This window comes from Centrocercus urophasianus, unplaced genomic scaffold (genome assembly GCF_019232065.1).
Source record: "Centrocercus urophasianus isolate 14NV4802_14NV808 unplaced genomic scaffold, USGS_Curo_1.0 seq_34, whole genome shotgun sequence".
NCBI lineage: Eukaryota > Metazoa > Chordata > Aves > Galliformes > Phasianidae > Centrocercus > Centrocercus urophasianus.
Window position 1 is genome coordinate 8,313,381 of NW_024884911.1, and position 18,946 is coordinate 8,332,326.

Genomic DNA, 18,946 nt, shown 5'->3' on the forward strand with positions numbered 1-18,946 from the left:
TGAGGTAGTTGGTGTTTGTTTGTTCCAGTTTTGCCTTAGCCCATGCTTTTGATGCCAGCAAGCTGACTTGTGCAGTTGACACAATAGAGGGGAGGGATGCCATCCGGAGGGACAGGCCAAGTGCAAGGTGTTGCACTTGAGTCAGGGCAATCCCAGATATGAGTACTGACTGAGAGAAAAACTCCTGGAGAGCAGCCCTGTGGAGGAGGAGTTGCGGTTCTGGAGGATTAAAAGCTGACATGAGCCAGCAGTGTGTGTGTGCAGCCCAGAAGACCAGCAGTATCCTGAGCTGCATCAGCAGAGGGGTGGCAGTTGAGTAAAGGAGGTGATTGTCCCCCTCTGCTCTGCCCTTGTGAGGCCCCATCTGGAGCACTGCGTCCAGGCCTGTGACCCTCCGTACAGGAGGGATGCAGAGCTGTTGAAGTGAGTCCAAAGGAGAGCCACAGAGACGATCAGAGGGCTGGAGTACCTCTCCTATGATGATGGGTTGAGGAAGTTGGGCTTGTTTAGCTTTGAGAAGGGAAGGCTCCAGGGAGACTTCATTGCGATCTCACCAACTTTTTCCAGTCTGATCGTGATAGGACAAGGGGGATGGCCTTGAAATCTTAAAATAAGATAGGTTTAGGTTAGATGTTACGAAAGAATGTTTTTATTCAGTGAGCTTCTGGAACAGTTTGTTCAGAAAGGTTATAGATGCTCCACCTCTGGGAGCATTTGAGGCCAAGGTGGATAGGATCCTGTGCAGTCTGATCTAATGGTTGGCAACCCTGCCCATGGCAGGAGAGTTGGAACTAGATGATCTTTAAGGTCTCCATTCTGTGATGTTCTTCTCTGTAGGACGAGCAGGTTGGTGCCAAAGCACAGGGCTTACAGTTGCGAGAAGAACAATGATGCTCTTCTTTCTCCCAACTCCATTTAGCCTCAGAATCTGGCCTGGCTCCCTGCATTGTGAGGCTTCTACAGCACATGCATCAGGCACTGGCTACTCATCTGCCACCCACTCTTGGTCTTGCTTCTTGAAAAAGAGCACGGAGAAGGAGAGCACTCTGTGAGCTCAGTGTAATGTGTGGATTTCTGGAGCTGCACTGCTGTGTGTGTCCCCCCACCGTGACGCAGCAGTGCGGGCGGCTGTGTCACCAGGGCACAGTGCTCCACTCCAAGCAGATAGTGAGGCCAGCAGGAAAGTGTGCCTGGGATCATCAGAGATGAGCAAGCAAGGAAACAGTTGAGGGAGAGCACAAAGTAGATGTGAAGGGAGAGCTCAGGGGCTGCGGCACAGTGAGGCCTGGCTCTGAGCACTGTGCTGGGGACTTCTTGTATGACATGGTGCTGTGCCTGCAAGTCACGGCTTACAGCCTGTGCCTGTGGGGCTGGGCAGGAAGCCGCCACTGGTGCGTGCTGCAGTCTTTGTTCTGTGGCTGTTCTGTGTGGAGTGGAGCGTCCTTGCACACAGAATGCAGGGAACTGGGGTGACTGACCCATGTGGAGCCTGCCTGATGTGGGCTGCCCTTGGAGCCGTGGTTGAAGCTTTGCTGCTGAGGGACTGGGGGTGATTTTGCTGCTTTTCAGGAAGGTCAGCTTCTGATGTTCTTGAGGCCGCTTCAGAGTGGGAATCTCTCTGTGCCCCGGGCCAGTACTGCACTCGGTGAGTGGGCCTGAGCAGGGCCTCTTCCTGCCCAGGACCGCGTCCGGCTTCCCCAGGCTGGGAGCAGGAAGTGCCCTGCTGCTGGGAACAGCCTCCAGGGAATGTGCTTTGAGCAGTGCAAAAAATGCTGTGCTTGTTTTTGGGGCTGTGCCCAGATTTACCCTGCAGGGGGGTGGTGGGGCTCTGGGGAGCACTGGGCCGTCCTTGGTTGTCAGCTGAGTCCTCAGGCACTGCCACACTGCAGGCAGGTCAGCGCTGTGGTGTTTGAAGAGAACTTCCCTAAAACAACAAGCTATCTAATGGATGTATTTATAGAATCTTGTTCCTTAATTTAATCTGCTTTTTCACTGTTTGTTTTTTATTTTTAAGTTCAAAGGTGTGATAGCAAAGAAACTAAACTTTGCAGGCGCCCGAGGGGGAGCTGAAATGTAACTCATGGTCTGCATCAGCCCGAAGCTCTGCTCTGACCTGTTCCGAGTTCAGAAAAACATTTACCAAGCACGCAGGCCGGTTCCTGCTGCTCTGCGCCAGCTCCAGCTGCATCCCAGTGCCCCGCGGGTGAGAGCTGCCCCGCCGTGCCGCACAGCTGGGGTCAGCCGGGTGCCATCCTGCAGGGTGCCATGCTGGCTGGTGGCACCACCAGCAGGAGGCTTCGTGTGGGTGCTGACCGAATGTGTGTTGGTGCGTGTGCTGGGTGCTCACCCAGGTGCTGGGGTAGAGCTCTGTTGGTGGTGGTCTTTTTACCACATGCTTGCTCCCGCTGCTTTGTAGGCTTTAGGCAGTCTGGTTTGGTTGTTTGTGTGGCGTTGTTATTTACATAGGCCCCAGATTTGCTCTTTTTTGTTGCCTGCAGCACCGTGTTGGTTCAGACTGGGCATTGTGAAGTGTAACCCTGGTCCTGCTGGCACCAGCACTCACCTCTGCCTTTTTAGAAGCAGTAAGTAACCTGCCATCTCTGCAGCCTTAGTGCTGGGCTTGGTCCCCCTGAGGAGACCCTGCCTGCAGTTTGTCTGCCTGCCCGCCTACAGCAGCGCTTGTGCCAGGTGCTGCTGTTGGATCTGCAGTGCTGGGGGGTCTGGGGCAGTCCTGCCCAAGCCAAGGGCCCTGCCCTGCTGCCGCTGCAGGAGGATGTGCCAAGGCAGAGGCACCTCTCCTCTCCCATGAGCTCTTTGGAAAGCTCTCCTCTCCTCCTGCTTCCAGCAACAGCATTTCTCCAAACGGGTTGGTTTCACCTGCTTCTCTCCCTCTTTGTGTCGTCCTCTACCCTGAAGTATTCGGTGCTGTTCTGCCTTGCTCATGGGAGATGCTCGGGCTCCTTGAAGGCCTCTGTCTGCTTTGCATTGGACCATCCTGTGCTGCTTCGTCTGTGTTCCCCTGGCGCTCAGGCACTCTGCCACGGGCACAATTTCGCATACAGACACATTTGTGGTGCTATGCGGCCGTGGCTTGGTTCAGGGGGGTGTGGTGGGGATGAAGCCTCGCAAGAGCCCTCATCGTGCCCAGTGCCTGTCGTGGGTGGGAACCTTATGCTGAAGCCATGGGGAGCGGATTTCTTGCTGCTTAAAATAGTAGAGCAGCTTCAGCCAGCCTGAGTCAAGGATGGAATTTGTTCTTATTTGGGAGGGAAGGGATGAGCTTGGGTTTTCCCATCGTTGCTAGATGGAGACCAGCCCATGCAAAATATCCTGGAAGTGATAAAATTAATCTCAGAAGTGGCTGCTGACCCAAATTCCAAACCAGTTGGGCATTGCACAAGAGTGTCGTCTTATCAAAAACAAACGAAAGCACAGAAGGTGTGTCTGCCTGATCCTGCGTTTGACTTGGCAGCCCATGGTTTTCGGGCACAGGCGCTGTGGCACGCATGTGGGCTTCCAGTGCTCTGTTACTCTAGGGAGTGCATGCTCTCAAGCAGCCCCTTAACTCTGCTGCTTTCTTTCAGGATCAGTCCACAATGCCTGAAGTGCGAGATCTCTCTGATGCCTTGCCTGATGTGCCAATGGATCCCATCACAGGGGTTGGCGTGGTTGCGTCCCGGAGCCGCGCGCCGACAGGCTATGATGTAGTAAGTAGAGCTAGTTCAGCTGCTGTTGCAAATGCTTTGGTTCTGCACTAATGAAACTTTACTCTGCTGGGAATAGTATCTCTTCCAGCCAGGATTTGCCATCAGGCATATTGTAAGAAGTAATTTGGTGTCTGCATGCCCACCTTGCAGCCCAGGGCGCTCAGCAGTGCTTTCCCTGGATGGAGGTCTGTAGGTGCAGTTGTGCAACTTTGTATGTGCTTCTCCTCCAGAGCATAATTACCTGGAGGAGGGGCTCTGAGAAACAGCTGGCTGCTGTGGCATGCAAATTTAATAATCCTAGTAACTGCCATCCTGAAGGATTCCTAAGTATCGCACAAATTACATCTCCAAATAAATGGATCCCGCATCAGCTGTTTAATCCCACATATCAGCACAGCATAATAATGATGAGAAGCTCCAGATTGGGAAGCAAAGAATTTCACAACCAGCTGAAATTGTGAGGGCGATTTTGATGGACAGAATGCAAACCTCTAAATTAAGCTTTGGCAGGAGGCTGGGCGGCAGGAAAAGGCAGCTGGATCCAGTGGAGATGAATATGTGAATGGATAGATGGAGGTCATTGTTTAACAGCTGCTTGTTCCCTGGATTAGTTGCTGTATAACCAACAGGGTGATTATATTCGCCTATAGATGAGTGTCCTAGGCAGCAGAACATCACAAAGTACTGACTTTGCAGAGCAGTGTAGGCAAGGTTTGGCCTACAGCTCATCTTTCTGTGTGTCCTGCTCCAGCTATGCTGCATTGCATCTTGGGTTTCAGTGTCACACAGCTCGTGTAGCTCACGTCCTCACAGCCCTGGGTTGCAGTGTGCCCTGTGCTGCTGTGTGAGAAGGAAGGAAATGGGGTCGGGCTGCAGTAAGGAGGGGGGAATTGTGAAAAGGCTTCTGAAAGGCAGAAGTTTTTTTGCATTTACTGCATTTTTCTGAGCACTGATTGCCTGTGTGAGCCAGGCTGTGTAATTAGCTGCTTGCCCTGATAAAGGAGCATGGGGCAGTGTGAGAGACATGGTAACAGAATAGCGTTCTGCCTAAATGACCAGGCAGAGACCTCACTTGCCCCAGATAGCATGTGTGGAGTTTAATGGGGGCTGCAGCCCCAACACTGTTTAAACTAAACAAGATATAAGATTCTTCCTGAGGCTTAATCGGATTATAGTGGTGTTGCAATAATGCTTGAGAATGTGGGTCGCTCTCTCCTAGGGGGCATGGGGAGGAGTCTGTCTTGCTTCTGATTTTTGTCTCACTTGGTGTTTACAAGGAGCTCTCCTCTGACCCTGGGGCCAACAGCTTCTGCTGAAGGCTCTGAGGTGTCTGCTTCCTGCAGCAGCTCTGCCCATGTTCTGTGCATGCAGCAGGTAGCTCTGCACAGATCACAGCTGGTGTCCCACTATGCAGTATGTGCAGTTGTGCGGCTTTATCCAGCATGGATGGATGCACTCAGGGCAGCACTTCCTTCAACCTCCAGAACCCAGGCTGTAGTGTCTTAAAGCAGGAAGCCAAGCACGCCCTGACCACAGGTAGCTTTGGGAAGGTCTTGCAGCTCCCTGGGGGATGCCATCTCTTTGCCCCTTGCCGCAGCATTCTGTAGCACTCTATTCCAACAGCGGGCTCAGAGCTGTGGGAATGCTTTTCCTCTTAGCAGTAATGAATTGGGCATTGTGTCGTTTTGTTGGTGGGTTTGAATTCTGTGATGGCATAATAACCAGTTCTTTTTTTCTGAGCCAGATGCATTATATGTAGGCTTTATCTAGTTTTCCTTTCATCTGTGCACTTTCCACAACACGCAGCCATTACTGCGCTACTTCCCTCCCTTCTGCCCTGTGCAGGGCAATGCCTGGGGCTGCGGCCGGGCCCTGGGGTGCTGCCTGCCCAGGCAGGGGTGGCAGGGACTGGGGGGATCTGAGGGTTGGTGTTTTTTTTCATCTTTTAAGTTTTTTTTCTTTCAGTAGTTTTCTTAATTATCCAAACAACTCATTTCCCTTTCAGTCTGCTTAGGAAACAGCTGCTGGTGCTTTGTCCAGATCTTTTAGTAGCTGAAGCACTAAAGAATGCATTTTGCCAAAACATACAGAGTGTGTCTGAACTCAGATTCCTGAAAATCCACCCCAGCTGGCACTGCTGAGTGCAGAGTTGGGCAGGAAGGGTGAGTGGGGAGCTTTGCAGCATGGCACAGGCTGCAAGCAGTGCAGACTGTGCTTTTCTGCTGCCTCTCTGGGTGTCTATAGAGCTGTGAGTGGGAATCCTCTCCTGTTGGGTTTCAGTGCATTCTGGAGTGGGAAGGCATGAAGAGCAGCTGAGCTGACCCATGCCTCTGACCCCTTGGTAAGGTCAAGGTGGATGTGCTGGCACCCATTACCAGGCATCTGCCCTTGTCCTCTGTGTTCACCCTGGGTAGGAGGACATGGCTGGGGCTGCCTGGGGCCACAGCCCTTCCTCGTCCCTTCCCCTCAGTGCAGCCCCCACGGCCATGCCCTCATGCACGGTGCTGCTTGGGTGCAGCTCCACTCCACGGCGCTGGGGATCCTCCCCACCTGCTGGTGCCCAGAAGATGATGCAAGAACTTTCTCATTTTTCTCACTCTGGTTTTTTTCCCCATGAGTTTTCTGACAAGTTAATGCATGCTTACATGTAAGCTTAGAAAAAGGATTCAGCAGGACGATGCGAAGCCTCAGCACTCAGGATTAATTGCTGGGGATGGTGCCTGCAACTGCCGCATTTCAGTAGAAACAAGAAAGGTTCTCTGGGCTTGCCCTGCCCGTGGGCACTGGGTGCCAGTAAGACCTGAACCCCCCTGTGTTGGTTTCCTGCTCACAGTTCTGCAGCGCTGTGGAGGCGGTTGGGCTGTGTGGGGCAGTGGGGCATCGAGGCAGTGCAGGAGGGAAGTGGGGGCTGATGGGCCACGTGCTTCTCTTGATGACTCGCTGGTAAACTGGCTTCAGCTGCTGCATGTGGTAACTGTGGGGTTAGAATTGCAGGGTGCTTCCCTAAAAGGGTTTGTGGTGTGGCTTTGCTGTTTTTTTACTGTTTCTTTTTGAGGGCTTTTTTTTATCACTCAGTCCGTGTGGGACACTGCTGGGCTCTGCTGCTCAGGGCAGGCACTGGTGGCTGCTCACAGCCCGCAATGGGGGCAGTTCCTATGTCCTGTTCCTAGGAATGAGCTCATCAGGGATTTGTGAGCAGAAGATGCTGAAATGTGAAATTGTGAAGAGCAACCCATGCACTTTGTTGCCTTTGTGTTAGACATGCACTTCTCTCCTCCTCTTTGGATAATGGGGGGCTCAGCATGCACCTTGCCTCCTGCCCTCTGCATAGAGCCTCTGCCCTACAAAATATGGATGCAGACAGTACCGAAAGATACCAGCTTCTATGTCATCAGGCTGTGCAGGGGTCAAGGTCTCACTTAGATCGGTGTGATCATGGCTTAAGAAACAGCAGAGGGGAAGTTTGTTCCTTCCTGAAAGGCACTGGGCGGTTCTGCCGTGCTTACTGTCCTGTTGGACTCCTTGTGGGAGCTGTCAGTGGGACGATAGGGGGGTGTACGACTTGTTTGCTGTCCCCTCTGCTTAGCAAGCGTGCCCTCTGGGCAGGGCTTTCTGCCCCCAGCTGCTGGCACAGCCCTGCTCTGGCCCCAGCGCCCCTTGTGCCGTGCCCCGAGTCACCGCAAATGACATCTGCTGCTGCCTGCCTTCCTTGTGCATTTGTCTCTTCCGTGCAGAACCTGTGGTGTTTCCCTCACCCTCCAGTTTGCTACTGATTGTACTGAATGCAATCGCTGTCACAGCTCCACAACTCATTTGATGTGATGCTTTAATCTGGTTGAAGTCGTGTAAAATCACAAGGAAAGACAACGATTTTTGCAGGAGTGCTGTTCTTCCAGTTTCGTCCTGTCAGAAGTGGCCATGGATGTGGGCAGCCTTGGAGCTGTCACTTTGCGGATAGGTCTCCAGTGCTTTGTCAGAATGGACCCCTCCTTGCAGCTTGCACAGTGTGTATATAGTGTAGTGAATGCCTCAGTATGCTGACTTGTCCAAACTATTGTTTGGAGACTGCACCAGAGTTGCTGTTTCCTCATTAGAATAGCTTTTGTCAGAGCATCTTTAATCACTGCACTCTCCAGAGACAGCATTTTTAGAACTTTATCATACCTCTGCTTGGAAGTTCTCTGCACTGCACCTTCTGAAGAAACTAATGAGATGCTGTGAGAGTTTGGGCTACCGTTAATTAGAAAGGGTCTGAGAAAGAAGTACTGCACACATATTAATGTTATCTTGGCTTACATATCTCCTCTATCCCTCTGTTTCTTCTTTCCAGGTTGCACAAACAGCAGATGGCCTGGATGCTGACCTCTGGAAGGATGGCCTGTTTAAATCCAAGGTCACACGATACCTGTGCTTCACAAGGTCATTTTCAAAAGAAAATGTAAGTCCTTTTGCTGAGTGTCTGCATGATTTGCATTTGTGCCTGGTGTGTTCTTACCTATACAATGATTACGGCTGTGGAGCCAATTATAATTTAAGCGAGTGTTTAGCTGAACTGGGGTGACCAAGAAGGCAAACTGCAATGGCCAGATATTTGTGTTTTGTCTGTGTTCTTTGGGGAAGGAAATCATTGGCAAAATCTGTAATAAAGGCGGCAGAAAAGTGCATGTTTGCATTTCAGCAGCTCCCTTCCACGAGCATTTTCTCTTCTTAAAATGGGAGCTGCATGTTCCAAATGATGATCACAGAATCACAGAATGGCCAGGGTTGGAAGGGACCTCAAGGATCACGAATCTTCAACCCCCCTGCCACACGCAGGGCCACCAACCTCCCCATTTAATACCAGCTCAGGCTGCCCAGGGCCCCATCCAACCTGGCCTTGAACGTCCATCCAGGGATGGACGGGGCATCCACAACCTCTCTGGGCAGCTGGTCCAGCACCTCACCACTCGCTCTGTGAAGAATTTCCCCTGATGATGGTTCAGATGATGAACCTCTAGCTCTGATCACTTGGAGAGTTACGTTTTCTTCCTTTTTTTTCTTGTGCCAATTCTTAAAAATTTGCCCACACTGTGCATACACTGCCCTATACTTGTAATCTTCCAGTGTGGCTGTGAAACACGGCTTATTGTTGATTGGTGGCAGCTGTGTGCTCACATCTCCTGTGGAAGGGAGGAGGCCATATGCAGTGAGAGCCTGATGCCTTCTGCTGTCTTCACTTAATTTTTCAGCTGAGGGTAGTGTGAAAACTTTCTCTTTTCCAGGAGGAACTGTTCAGTTCGACAATGAATGCGCTCCATCTAGTGGGTAATTCTGCTTTTCTTGGTGTTTTAGATATTCTCAGGGACTGGATTCTCAAGGGTGTAGTGGTATCATTTTGTACTTGAGCCTTTCCCAACAACAGAAAAGCAACTGTGACTTTGGAGGTTGATCACAGATCTTGAAATGAAAACCAAGGGCCTGTCAATTCCCAGCTTTTGACCTTTATTCCATCCACTTTCCTTCTGTCCTCCAGATTAAAATAAAGCTCTAAAGCTATGCTTCCTGGGGTCAACAGACAATAATTGTGCAATACATCCTTGAGTAGCTGCAGTAGCAAGAATGATAGCCCTGAATAGGTAGGGAGGATACTAAACCAAAAGATTTGTGATTATTTGGTATTAAGTTTATCTGTGGCTACCTTAAATGCAAGGTTGTCAGAAATAATTACAGGATAGTAGCAACTACTGGCTATCGGAGGCAGTGTAAATCCCCTCAGTCAGTGTCTGTTGGGCTTTGGCATGATTCATCTGCTCAGCATGGTTTGGGAATACATTCCTCATATTTATGAGGAATGAATTAAAGCAAATGTAGCAGGAGGGCTGCGGGGGTCTCAGCTGTGCAGCAGACGGAGGTGCGAGGAGCAGCACAGCACTGCGCCCCGCGCTGGGGCTGAGAGGCAGCCTGCTGGGGCACCGCTGGGCAGCTGCTGCACTGAGCCGTGCTCCCACGCCTGATGGCTGGCGAGGAGCTCCTGTCTTTGGAGGCCCGATTTCCTGAGGGTGGTCAGCCTGCTCACACCTGCAGGGATTCCCTCGTGGGGCTGCTCCTCCGTCCAAGCTGAACAGAAGGTGCAGAAGGTGGCTTAGGATGAAATTTTATTTTCTTCTGTATTGTCTTCATGTTTATAAAGGCTGCATACTAACTAAAGTATAGAGGTTTTTTCTTACGTGAGTGTAGATTGCTGGCAGCAGTGTTGGCTTTAATGAGAACTGCAAAGAAAATCTGGTCTCAGTTGTGGAGGTTGTCATTCTGAATTGTGTTTTTAGCTCTTCAAGCCTTGATTAATAGGACAAGGCATCAGTTCAGAATTGATATGGACTCAACTGAAGTTCTTTGTTCCAGATGGCCTGCTTTTCTGGAGCACAGCTTTGTTTGGAGCTAGAACTGTCTTTATTCAGTACTAATTAGCTAATGCATGTAATAACTTTGGCTGTGTCTGCGTGAACCATCTTCTTGTAATGCCTTCTGCCGTTGTTGTCACAGAAGTGTTGTGTTGCTCTTTTAGAAGCAGTGAGAGCACTAAGGTTACCTGATGAACTGTTTCTTTTCTCTCTTCAGAGTCACTTAGGAAACGTCTTGGTTGACATGAAGCTCATTGACATCAAGGACACCTTACCTGTGGGCTTCATCCCCATTCAAGAGACTGTTGACACACGTAAGTTGAGGCTGTTTCTTCAGTCCCATGCCCTGGTGCCTGCACAGTTGGCAGGCCATGTCCTGGGCAGAGGGATGCTCTGGGCATGTCTGCTCTGTGTGGCACAGGAACATTTCAGGGTAGCTCTTCCTGTATTCTCCAGACTCATTAATACTGCCTGACTGCCATTGGCCTGCTTGCATGAGTGGAAAGGAAGAACTTGTCCTTCCATCTTGCAGGGTTGGACTGGGCCAGTAAAAGGCAGAGCTGCCATGCTGGGGGATATTCACAGGCATGTGCTGAAAGCACGTGTGCACAGTGCTGTGCTCATGCACACGCAGCTTCGTACCACCTGCACAAACACAGGCGCAGGCCTCAGCACAGACTGCTGAGATGTTTGAGCTTGTTGAGAGAAGCCAGGAAAAATGCTGTCCTCACTTCTGTAAGGCATTAGAGACTGTCTCACAGTGTTTAAGAGAGCAGTTCCTAAGCAGTGTCTTCTGTTCCCTGAGCCTCGTGGCAGCCGCTGACGCTGTGCTGGGTTGAGACAGCCTGGCCTGCAGCAGGCACCGAGTGCTCCTTGCTTCCAGTGCAAAGGGACCAGGGGAGCAGCCCAGGGCAGATGGCTGGAAGGGTTGCAGGGCACAGGGTGTGACTACACAGGGTGCACGTTGCTGGCACCTGTCCATGTCAGTAATGAGATCCAGACCTGTTATAGACAGAAAGGAGGCTTGTGAACCTGCTCTGCAGGGAGTCATTCATTCTGGTCTGCAGCAAATTATGACTTTTTTAGTCCCTGCTGAACTGGTTCTGATTTGAACACGTAACCTAGAAGTGAAAAGTTCTGCAACCTGGTACTGGGTGCCTGACCGTCCCCCTTCCCTGGAGAATTCCCCAGCAATGTGCACCCCTGGAGTGTGGGGTAGTTGTCAGCTGCTGGTGCAGCGTTTGTAGCAGTGCTGGTAGAAAGGTGAGAGGAGAATTTGTCCTTAATTTAAAATGCATTGGATTTGCAGCCCGTATAGAGGCACTGTCTGTATTAATGAAGAGGTGCATATCCCTGTCTCCATTAGCATGACTGAACACATTTCGATTGACTGTTTATATTATGTTTACTTAAAATTAACTCAGGTTAAGCATGAGTAATTAATGGATTCTGCTCGTAAACCAAGTTTGCTGCAGACTCTAGCCAAGTGTGGAAGAGATTGAAGATGAAAGCAAACATTCGGCTCTGTACTTGCTGTGAAAGTCGAATAAGAGGCATGAGTTTTGTTTAAAACTGAGTGTTTTGGTTATGTGAGTTTTTGTATTCTCCTCTAAGGGACGCTTGACTTACGGTAAATAGGTAGAACATTCCTTAGTGGTCTTGACAAAATTTTCAGATGTGAAAGCCTTAAACCTTGAAACAGTATCCTAAAATCATTTTCAGACATGCCAAATAAAGGCCTCACTTTTCCGAAGCAGGAGTGGACTAGAATTTAGGGATATAGGTATCGAACGTCTATAAAAGGCAGCACTGAGAACGCAAGGGTGAGTGCACAGCTGCTGTACTGCGACACACCTCACTGCCTGTACACTTGTTGGTACTGGACGGCAGGTTTCCAAGGCCAGGATGGATTGCTTTCTCTGAGATACAGATTATGAAACAGGAGGAGCCTACACAGATAGGACTGCTTGCCATCTGGTGAAGTGAGGGCATATTTTTATACTGGAGGATATTTATTCATATTAAATTGGAAAGGTTTTATTTTCCAGGTGCTTTCAGATTTTTCATTCATTGTCTGCACTTTCCATTTTTCACTTTATCTGTAAACTTCTGTCATGTCTTTTAAGTGTCTGCACAAATGGATACCTCACCTTGCTGACATTGAGCCCTGCAGATCATTTAGGAAGAGGTGGAGCAGATCTGTATCTGTGTACCAGAACCATGTATTATCCTGTGACTGACCCATAACTGGATGTGGATTATCTGCATGCAGACAGACAGCAGCCTTATTATACATCAAGTCAAGCTACAGATAAGCCTTAACTTTGATGGGCTTGACTTATTCATAGTGGATAACATGGAAACAAGTGAAATTTCCCTGTGATGCAGCATATGGAAGGGCTGTGCAGGAGATGCTTCTATCCTTTGAATATGGCTCAGCCCAGTTCTCCTGTTGGGGCCCCAGCAGTTACTGCTTTGTAAATCTGATTTTAACCCTACAAAGATGCCACAGCATTTGCAGTGGGAGTATCACTTCAGTGCTAACTGACAGTCAGGACAGGTTGTTAGCACTTGAAATGTGTGAGAGTTGGATAGGTGAGGTTTTTTACCAGCTAGTCTACATGGCAGCATGTTTCCTGCTCCTCCTCAGTGCAGTTTGATTGGCTGTCTGGAAGCACTTGACAGAACAAACTGCCTGGTTGCTTCAGCAGATACCGAGCCTGCTGAGTCAAATGCTACCTCAGAAAGAGGAACTGAATATGAGAATTATATCATAGTATGGCTTTGGTTGGAAAGGACCATAAAGATCACCCAGTTCCAACCCCCTGCCGTGAGCTGGTTCCCACCCAGTGGATCAGAGTGCCTGGAGTCCCATCTAGCCTGGGCTTAGTACAGGAAAGTATGAAAACCACTTGCCCCTTCTTCTGTGGGTGCAGTGCTATCCTATGTGTGATGTCTTGTCTTCTCTGCAGAGGGAAGTAGGAAGTGTTGGTTTATCACAGTGCCCAGTAACAAATCTCACATCGTATACAGAGAGTTTCTGATAGAAGATTTCCTTAGTCATCAAATGGCACTGTACTGACTGGTGTGCTGACATGTATCTGTTTTTTGGCTCCATTTCCTGCCGTGATTATCTGCCTAATATCTGGAGAGACAATAAATAACATTTATATCCCGATCTTGCATTAAAAAAAAAAAAAAAAAAAAAAAAACCCGAACACCTCTGTTCTGGATTGTTTTTGCAGAAGAAATAGCTTTCAGAAAGAAGAGGCTGTGCATTAAATTTATCCCTCGAGATTCTACAGAGGCAGCCATCTGTGATATCCGAATCCTGGGAAGATCAAAGCAAGCCCCTCCTCAGTACACATTCATAGGGTAAGTAGCACTACTCCTGGAGCCCGTATTTTGGGATGTAGCAAGGCTGTGTGCCTTGTCTTCCTGTAATTAACTAGTGGGTGTTTGTAAGAACTGGAAAGGTCTGTGTGATTACAAGTGTTACTGATTGTGATGTGGAAACTAGTAAACCTGGAGTCACTGAACCTGGAGGAACATTTAGACGTTATACTGAAGGACATGATTGGGTGAGTACTATTGGTGGCAGGTGGATGGTTAGACTGGATGATCTTGTAGGTCTTTTCTAGCCTTGGTGATTCTATGATTTTGCTGTTATTTTTTCAATAAAACTAGTTCTTGGTAAGAACTTGGCAGAGCTGTTTATGAAATTTACCTATTGATAGTTGTGCACATATGTGGCATTAATGTCTTCTGTGCTGACTACCCAGGGAGTTGAACAACATGGGCATTTGGTATCGGATGGGCAGAGTTCCCCGCAACCATGAATCTTCACAGCCTGCTGCTCCTTCCCAAGCTCCATCTCCAGCACCAGCTCCCAACCTGCCAAGGTGAGTTTTCTGCTTTCCAGCTCTTTCTGCTTTGTGCAGTGTGGCATGGTGGAATCAAGACCAGGGGCACTGCCTCAGTATGAATAACTGTGTGGCATGTTTTGTGGTTTCAGTCTACATGTGAGTTACCCTGGAGGGTGGGCCAGAACTGTAGTCAAGCTGATTTGTCTCCTTGACGAAAGAGGAGAAGTATGCATACAATCTGTAATGGGTAGGGAGACAAGTTCTGCTTGTTCTTCAAAATCAGTCCACTCGTGCTTTGAAGTAATAGTGCTTTTTTTGCTGTTTCTTGGACCCATCCCACTGCTTCGGGTTTTCAGTTGGCATTGTGTATGCAGAGCAGACTGTTCACTTTGCAGTGAATGACAAGAGCAGCAGTGTTGGGCAGGCACTGGCATGGTGTCTGTCCGGGTTGTTTGCCCTGTTGTATGGTATCTGTGTGTGTACTGATGTATGCACAAGTATTCTTAAGGTATAATAGTAGTCCCATAATGACAGCTTACTTGCTGCATTTCTCTGGAGAAAAGTGTTGTTAAGCAACAAACCAACCTAGACAGATGTTAAACTGAGCGATTTACACTCCTAGATTTGATGCGAAAGCACCGCCATGTAAGATAGGCTTTTACTGGTGAGTCTGGTCACACTGAACTGCTGCCCCAGCCATTGCCAGGGGTCAGCATGTTTTCTACAGATCCCTTCGTTTTTTGCTTAATAGAGCAAAATACATATTTTTGCATTAGGATTTGGTGTAATGCAAGTATGTTTACAGTGTGACGGTAACTGTTGAAAGCTGAAACATCAAAGGAGTCAACAAAGAGTAATTCCAGTGAAGTTGTATACAAAGGTCACAGTCATTCCAGAGAGTGATGCTTTTAAACTGCTTTGAACTGTCCCTGAAAAACCTACTGACTATATTTATAAAGCAAATGTGTATATTAGAGCCCTCACCTGCACCCCAGACTTAAATCTGCTGTCTTATGGTACCTCTGACTTCTCCAAGGAGTTTGGGTGCCTTTTTTCACCAAGAGGTTTGCTCAGTGCTGTGCCTCGGCCCCCTGCTTGCTGTCTTCCTTGCCAGGTGCTGTGCAAGCAGAGGTGCTTCCGTGTTTCTTGAACAGAAATGGAGGCAGAAGAGGTGAAGAGTCGTCAGGCTTCTGGAAACGTTTGCCTGTCTTACCAGGAGTTATTGCATCGTTTTGAAACACCACTGGTCGTGAGCTATGTGCTGGTGAGGGCCTTGCATGATCAGGAGAGATGTTCTGATTTTTGAGCACAGCTCTTCATTTTCTGTCTGCAGAAAATTCCTGCCTGGGCAAATTTCCACAATAAAGAGAAAAATTATCATAGAGAGAGAATGTCAATGGCAGTCCTTAATCACTAAGTGTGGAAGGGTCACTTTATAGCCGAACAGGGAAGGCTGCAGAACAGCTTCAGAGCTATTGGGAACAGGGCCAAAATTAGACTCAGAGCATCAGCAACAGTCTGAAAAGAAGTGTTTACAAGGCTTATATATTTTATAACCTCTTGTTGTACAGTTTATGGTTTACAATGGCTGCAAGGAAATTGGATCGGTTTTGTTTTACTTGCCAAATAAAGCAAATGTCAAAATAGTCAATATAAAATGTATTCTAATTTGGCTGAGTTAAAACAGCCAGTATGCAGTGGAATAATTGAATGTTACATTAATGCCTCCTAGTAAAAACCACCTGTCTGTTGCCAGCTCTGCTCCCATGCCCACCATGTGATTTAGAGATAACTTTTACACCACCAGCCTGATCATTCAAAGCATTTTTCATGTCTGTTTTTTACTCTGATTATTTATTATTCAATATATTTTTTAAGAAATAGAAATATATATATAAGGGTGCACCCTGGAAATATTTCATTATTATGGGACATGCATGCTACTCGAGAAGCCTTTTCTAATACTATATCAGCAATGTAGTAAGTTACTCAAGTTTAATGTTTGTGGAAGACTGTAGTCACAAGTAACCTCTTATTTTTACATCACCATAGAGAGATGCGATTACGGCTGTAGCCAGTTTGCCATTTTATTCTGTGTGGATGAATTCTGACAGGAGCAGCAATGAGTTGCTCTGCTACTGTGAGTGCTGAGATCAAAGTGGTGAGCAGTGCAGAATGGAGCTCTGTGGAGATCCGGCTCTTAGGCTGGTCAGGTATTTGTGCTGTTCTCTTCAGTTGCTGGCTAGCTTTGTAAAACAACTTTAAATCAAAATGTTGTGCTTGAGTCTTTCTGAGCAATTGTTAACTCTGAGTATAAACTAAACATGTATAAACCAAACATGAAAAACACAGCACTGAGCTTCTACACAGCAAACATGTCTGCTGAGGAGAGCTCCTTACAGCGGGAGGTTTTAGTTTTTATACTAACAGTGTTTGCTCTGCTGGTCCTTGATGCAGGTTACTGATTGCCATCAGTGGAGGCTCATCAGAGCTTTGTTCTGTGTCAGAAGTTTGACCTCTGCAGCTTGCTACTTGGCAGAACATTGCTTCCTTTCTGTGCCGATGGGTTATGGCTCACATCAGAGCTGCACAAGGGGAGGCTTTGTTTGATATTCTTACTGGACTGCATGTGTTATTTTCTGGCCACTTCTTGGTGTTCCATACTGCAGGCATCTGTCTTACTGGTCTCTAATGGCTGCAGCAGCACATCCCAGCAAGGATGGCACACTGTGCTGTTCTTTAAGGCTTCAAGCTACCTTTACTGCTTTTTCTGTCCAAATCCTGTGACAGGCCTTGGCATTAATGACAGCCTGGAGAAATGCCTTTGCAGATCCTGTCCTGGGAAGCTGCTACTAAAGAGCCATTCCTGTTGACCTAAGTCACCAGTGAGCACTCAGTGCGAGTACCCGCAGTTCCTTGCACTGTGATGCATGCGGCCTCCAGTACTAATAATGCCAGTTCTGCATGTGACTGCATTTTTGGTACAGTGGATAGTGCTCCCACAGGAGAGGTGCCAGTAACAGGCCATTCATCTGGCCTTTGGCATGCTTCTGTTTCATCCAGCCTGCAAGTCAGTGACTGCAGTGTGCGTGTCGGGCCCTGCAGGAATACACATCAGCAGCATGTAAGCAGTGTCTCAGGGCTCAGACCGTCTCTGGCTCAGGCTCTGCCTGGGCTGGCAGGGGGCTGCTGTGCAGTGTCCCCGTCTTCTCCAGTCCACTTGCAGCTGGATCAGCTCCTGCGAGCCCGGCGCTGACCTTCGCTTGCTTTGCCCCATGACTCCCGTGGCAGCTGCAGCTCCTGCGCTGTGTGCGGCCCTTCGGGAGCTGCTGAGCCCCACCACCAGCGCCGGGCTGCGGCCGTTTGTCAGCTGCGAGCAGATGTCAGTCAGCGCTGCTGAAGGGTGCTTTGCAGTGACAGACATAATTGCACTTAACTTAGTGTGTGGATGTTATCAATCTGTGACAAATACTTTGGGAAATGGAGCGCTCTGATTGCGGATGATGTGTCACAGGCGTTCAATCTTCCTCTTGGAGAGTCTGGGGTTCAGTCACAACTTTTACTTGTTGATGTCAGGCTTTGAAAATGTCGATTGTCACTGACCCCGAGAGCCGTGTGGGGCTGTGAGCTGCAGCTGGGAGGAGGAAGAGGCATCATTGTGCCGTGTGGCCATGGCAGGGCCTGGGCTGCTCCTAGCCTGCAGGGTGAGCCCACAGCGAAGGGCTGGGCTGCTGCTGCTAGGGCCCAGAGTCTCCATCGCCAAGCAGAGGAGTCAGGTTTTCAGGTTGATTTATTAATGGTGTTTGAACTTTGTCCTGGGGGCTTGGAAAGCGATCAGTGTGTGGCTGCGTGCTGCAGGATGATGATGTGCAAGAGGCAGCAGCTAATAAAGCAGCCATGTGCCCTTCCTCAGTGGCACGCCAGCCCCACTCTGTGCAGCAGGGGAACTGCAGGCAAGGAAGCCTCTGCTTTCCCTGGTTTGTAAGTAACAACAATAATATTTTGAAGTAACAGCGTTAATTTTTTCTTGAAGACATTTAGAGCAGTTTTCTTGGAGACTCTGTAGAGGAGAAAGTTCTGAGCTTTCAGCGCTTGCCTGTTCCAGTGAGGAGCACAGCCAGGACTTCAGGAAGCTGCCATTGAGCAAGGACAGCCCCCACTGGCAGCCTGGTAGCCGGGGTCTGCCTCAATCCCTCATCTGAATGAAACACTGCCGCACACAGAGGTAGATGGCTTTGATTTGACTGGAAGCCACTCAGAAACCTGCCTGAGAGAGCTCTGTCAGTCCAGTCCTCTACAAAGTCTTTCTTTCTGGGTGGAGATGCATTTTTCTGATAAGTTCTACTCTAGAGCTCTTTTGAAACTAATTTGCAGTTAATAAAGTATATTATTTGATTTGAATGCTCAGATCACTTAAATCGTGAAATATTCTTGTTTTTAAATTATTTACCCTGTTACAGACCAAGGGTGGCATCGCAGGCTGCGGATAAAAAGCAATGAGGCAGGTGTTCAGTTGAACCTTGGAGGAAGTGTCTGCCACAGACCCGCTGCCGTAGCAGCAGTGAGAAGCAAACGTGAAGGCAGAAGTTGTGTGGTGTGTGTACGCTGTGCGAGCCTGGACCCGGAACCCTGTTTAACTGGGTGAGCAGCACTGGCATACATTGATCCAGAGTCTGCTTCCCATAAGGAATTTGCTGTGAAGCTACACTGACCGTATGGCTTGCATCCAACTCAGCTGGATGAAGACGTGCAAAAATTGGTTGCAGTCCAGTATGTTTTAGTGGCAGAAAACGATGATTAGGAAAAAATGTTTAAACAGTATGAGTGGTTTCCAGGCACAAGATTCCCTTGCAGCACTTGAGAAAGAAGGACATTTTCTGCAGTTGCGAGAAGTATGATTAATTTAGCTGATTTTGAGGATGCATTGAAAAATTGTGGGGAGTGCTCTGTGTGAAGAGGCTTCAATATCCTTAGAATCATTTTTCTTTATAGA

The 18,946-nt window shown here is 48.6% G+C and overlaps 1 protein-coding gene across 6 annotated transcripts in view; it reads left to right on the plus strand.

Annotated features, from left to right (window-relative positions):
• Positions 1-468: 468 nt before the first annotated feature.
• Positions 469-18,946, plus strand: part of MVB12B (multivesicular body subunit 12B) — a 50,083-nt gene continuing 31,605 nt past the window's right edge. For 4 of the 6 annotated variants that reach the window (XR_006170881.1, XR_006170880.1, XM_042830771.1 and 1 more), the window contains exons 1-7: positions 469-2,203; positions 2,499-2,582; positions 3,585-3,707; positions 8,038-8,145; positions 10,305-10,401; positions 13,333-13,462; positions 13,870-13,989. Coding sequence is in view for 4 of the 6 variants with exons in the window: in XM_042830771.1 (XP_042686705.1) it covers positions 3,597-3,707; positions 8,038-8,145; positions 10,305-10,401; positions 13,333-13,462; positions 13,870-13,989 (566 nt within the window). In the remaining 2 variants the exon portion in view is untranslated. The other 2 variants (XM_042830770.1, XM_042830769.1) reach the window with 2 other exon arrangements.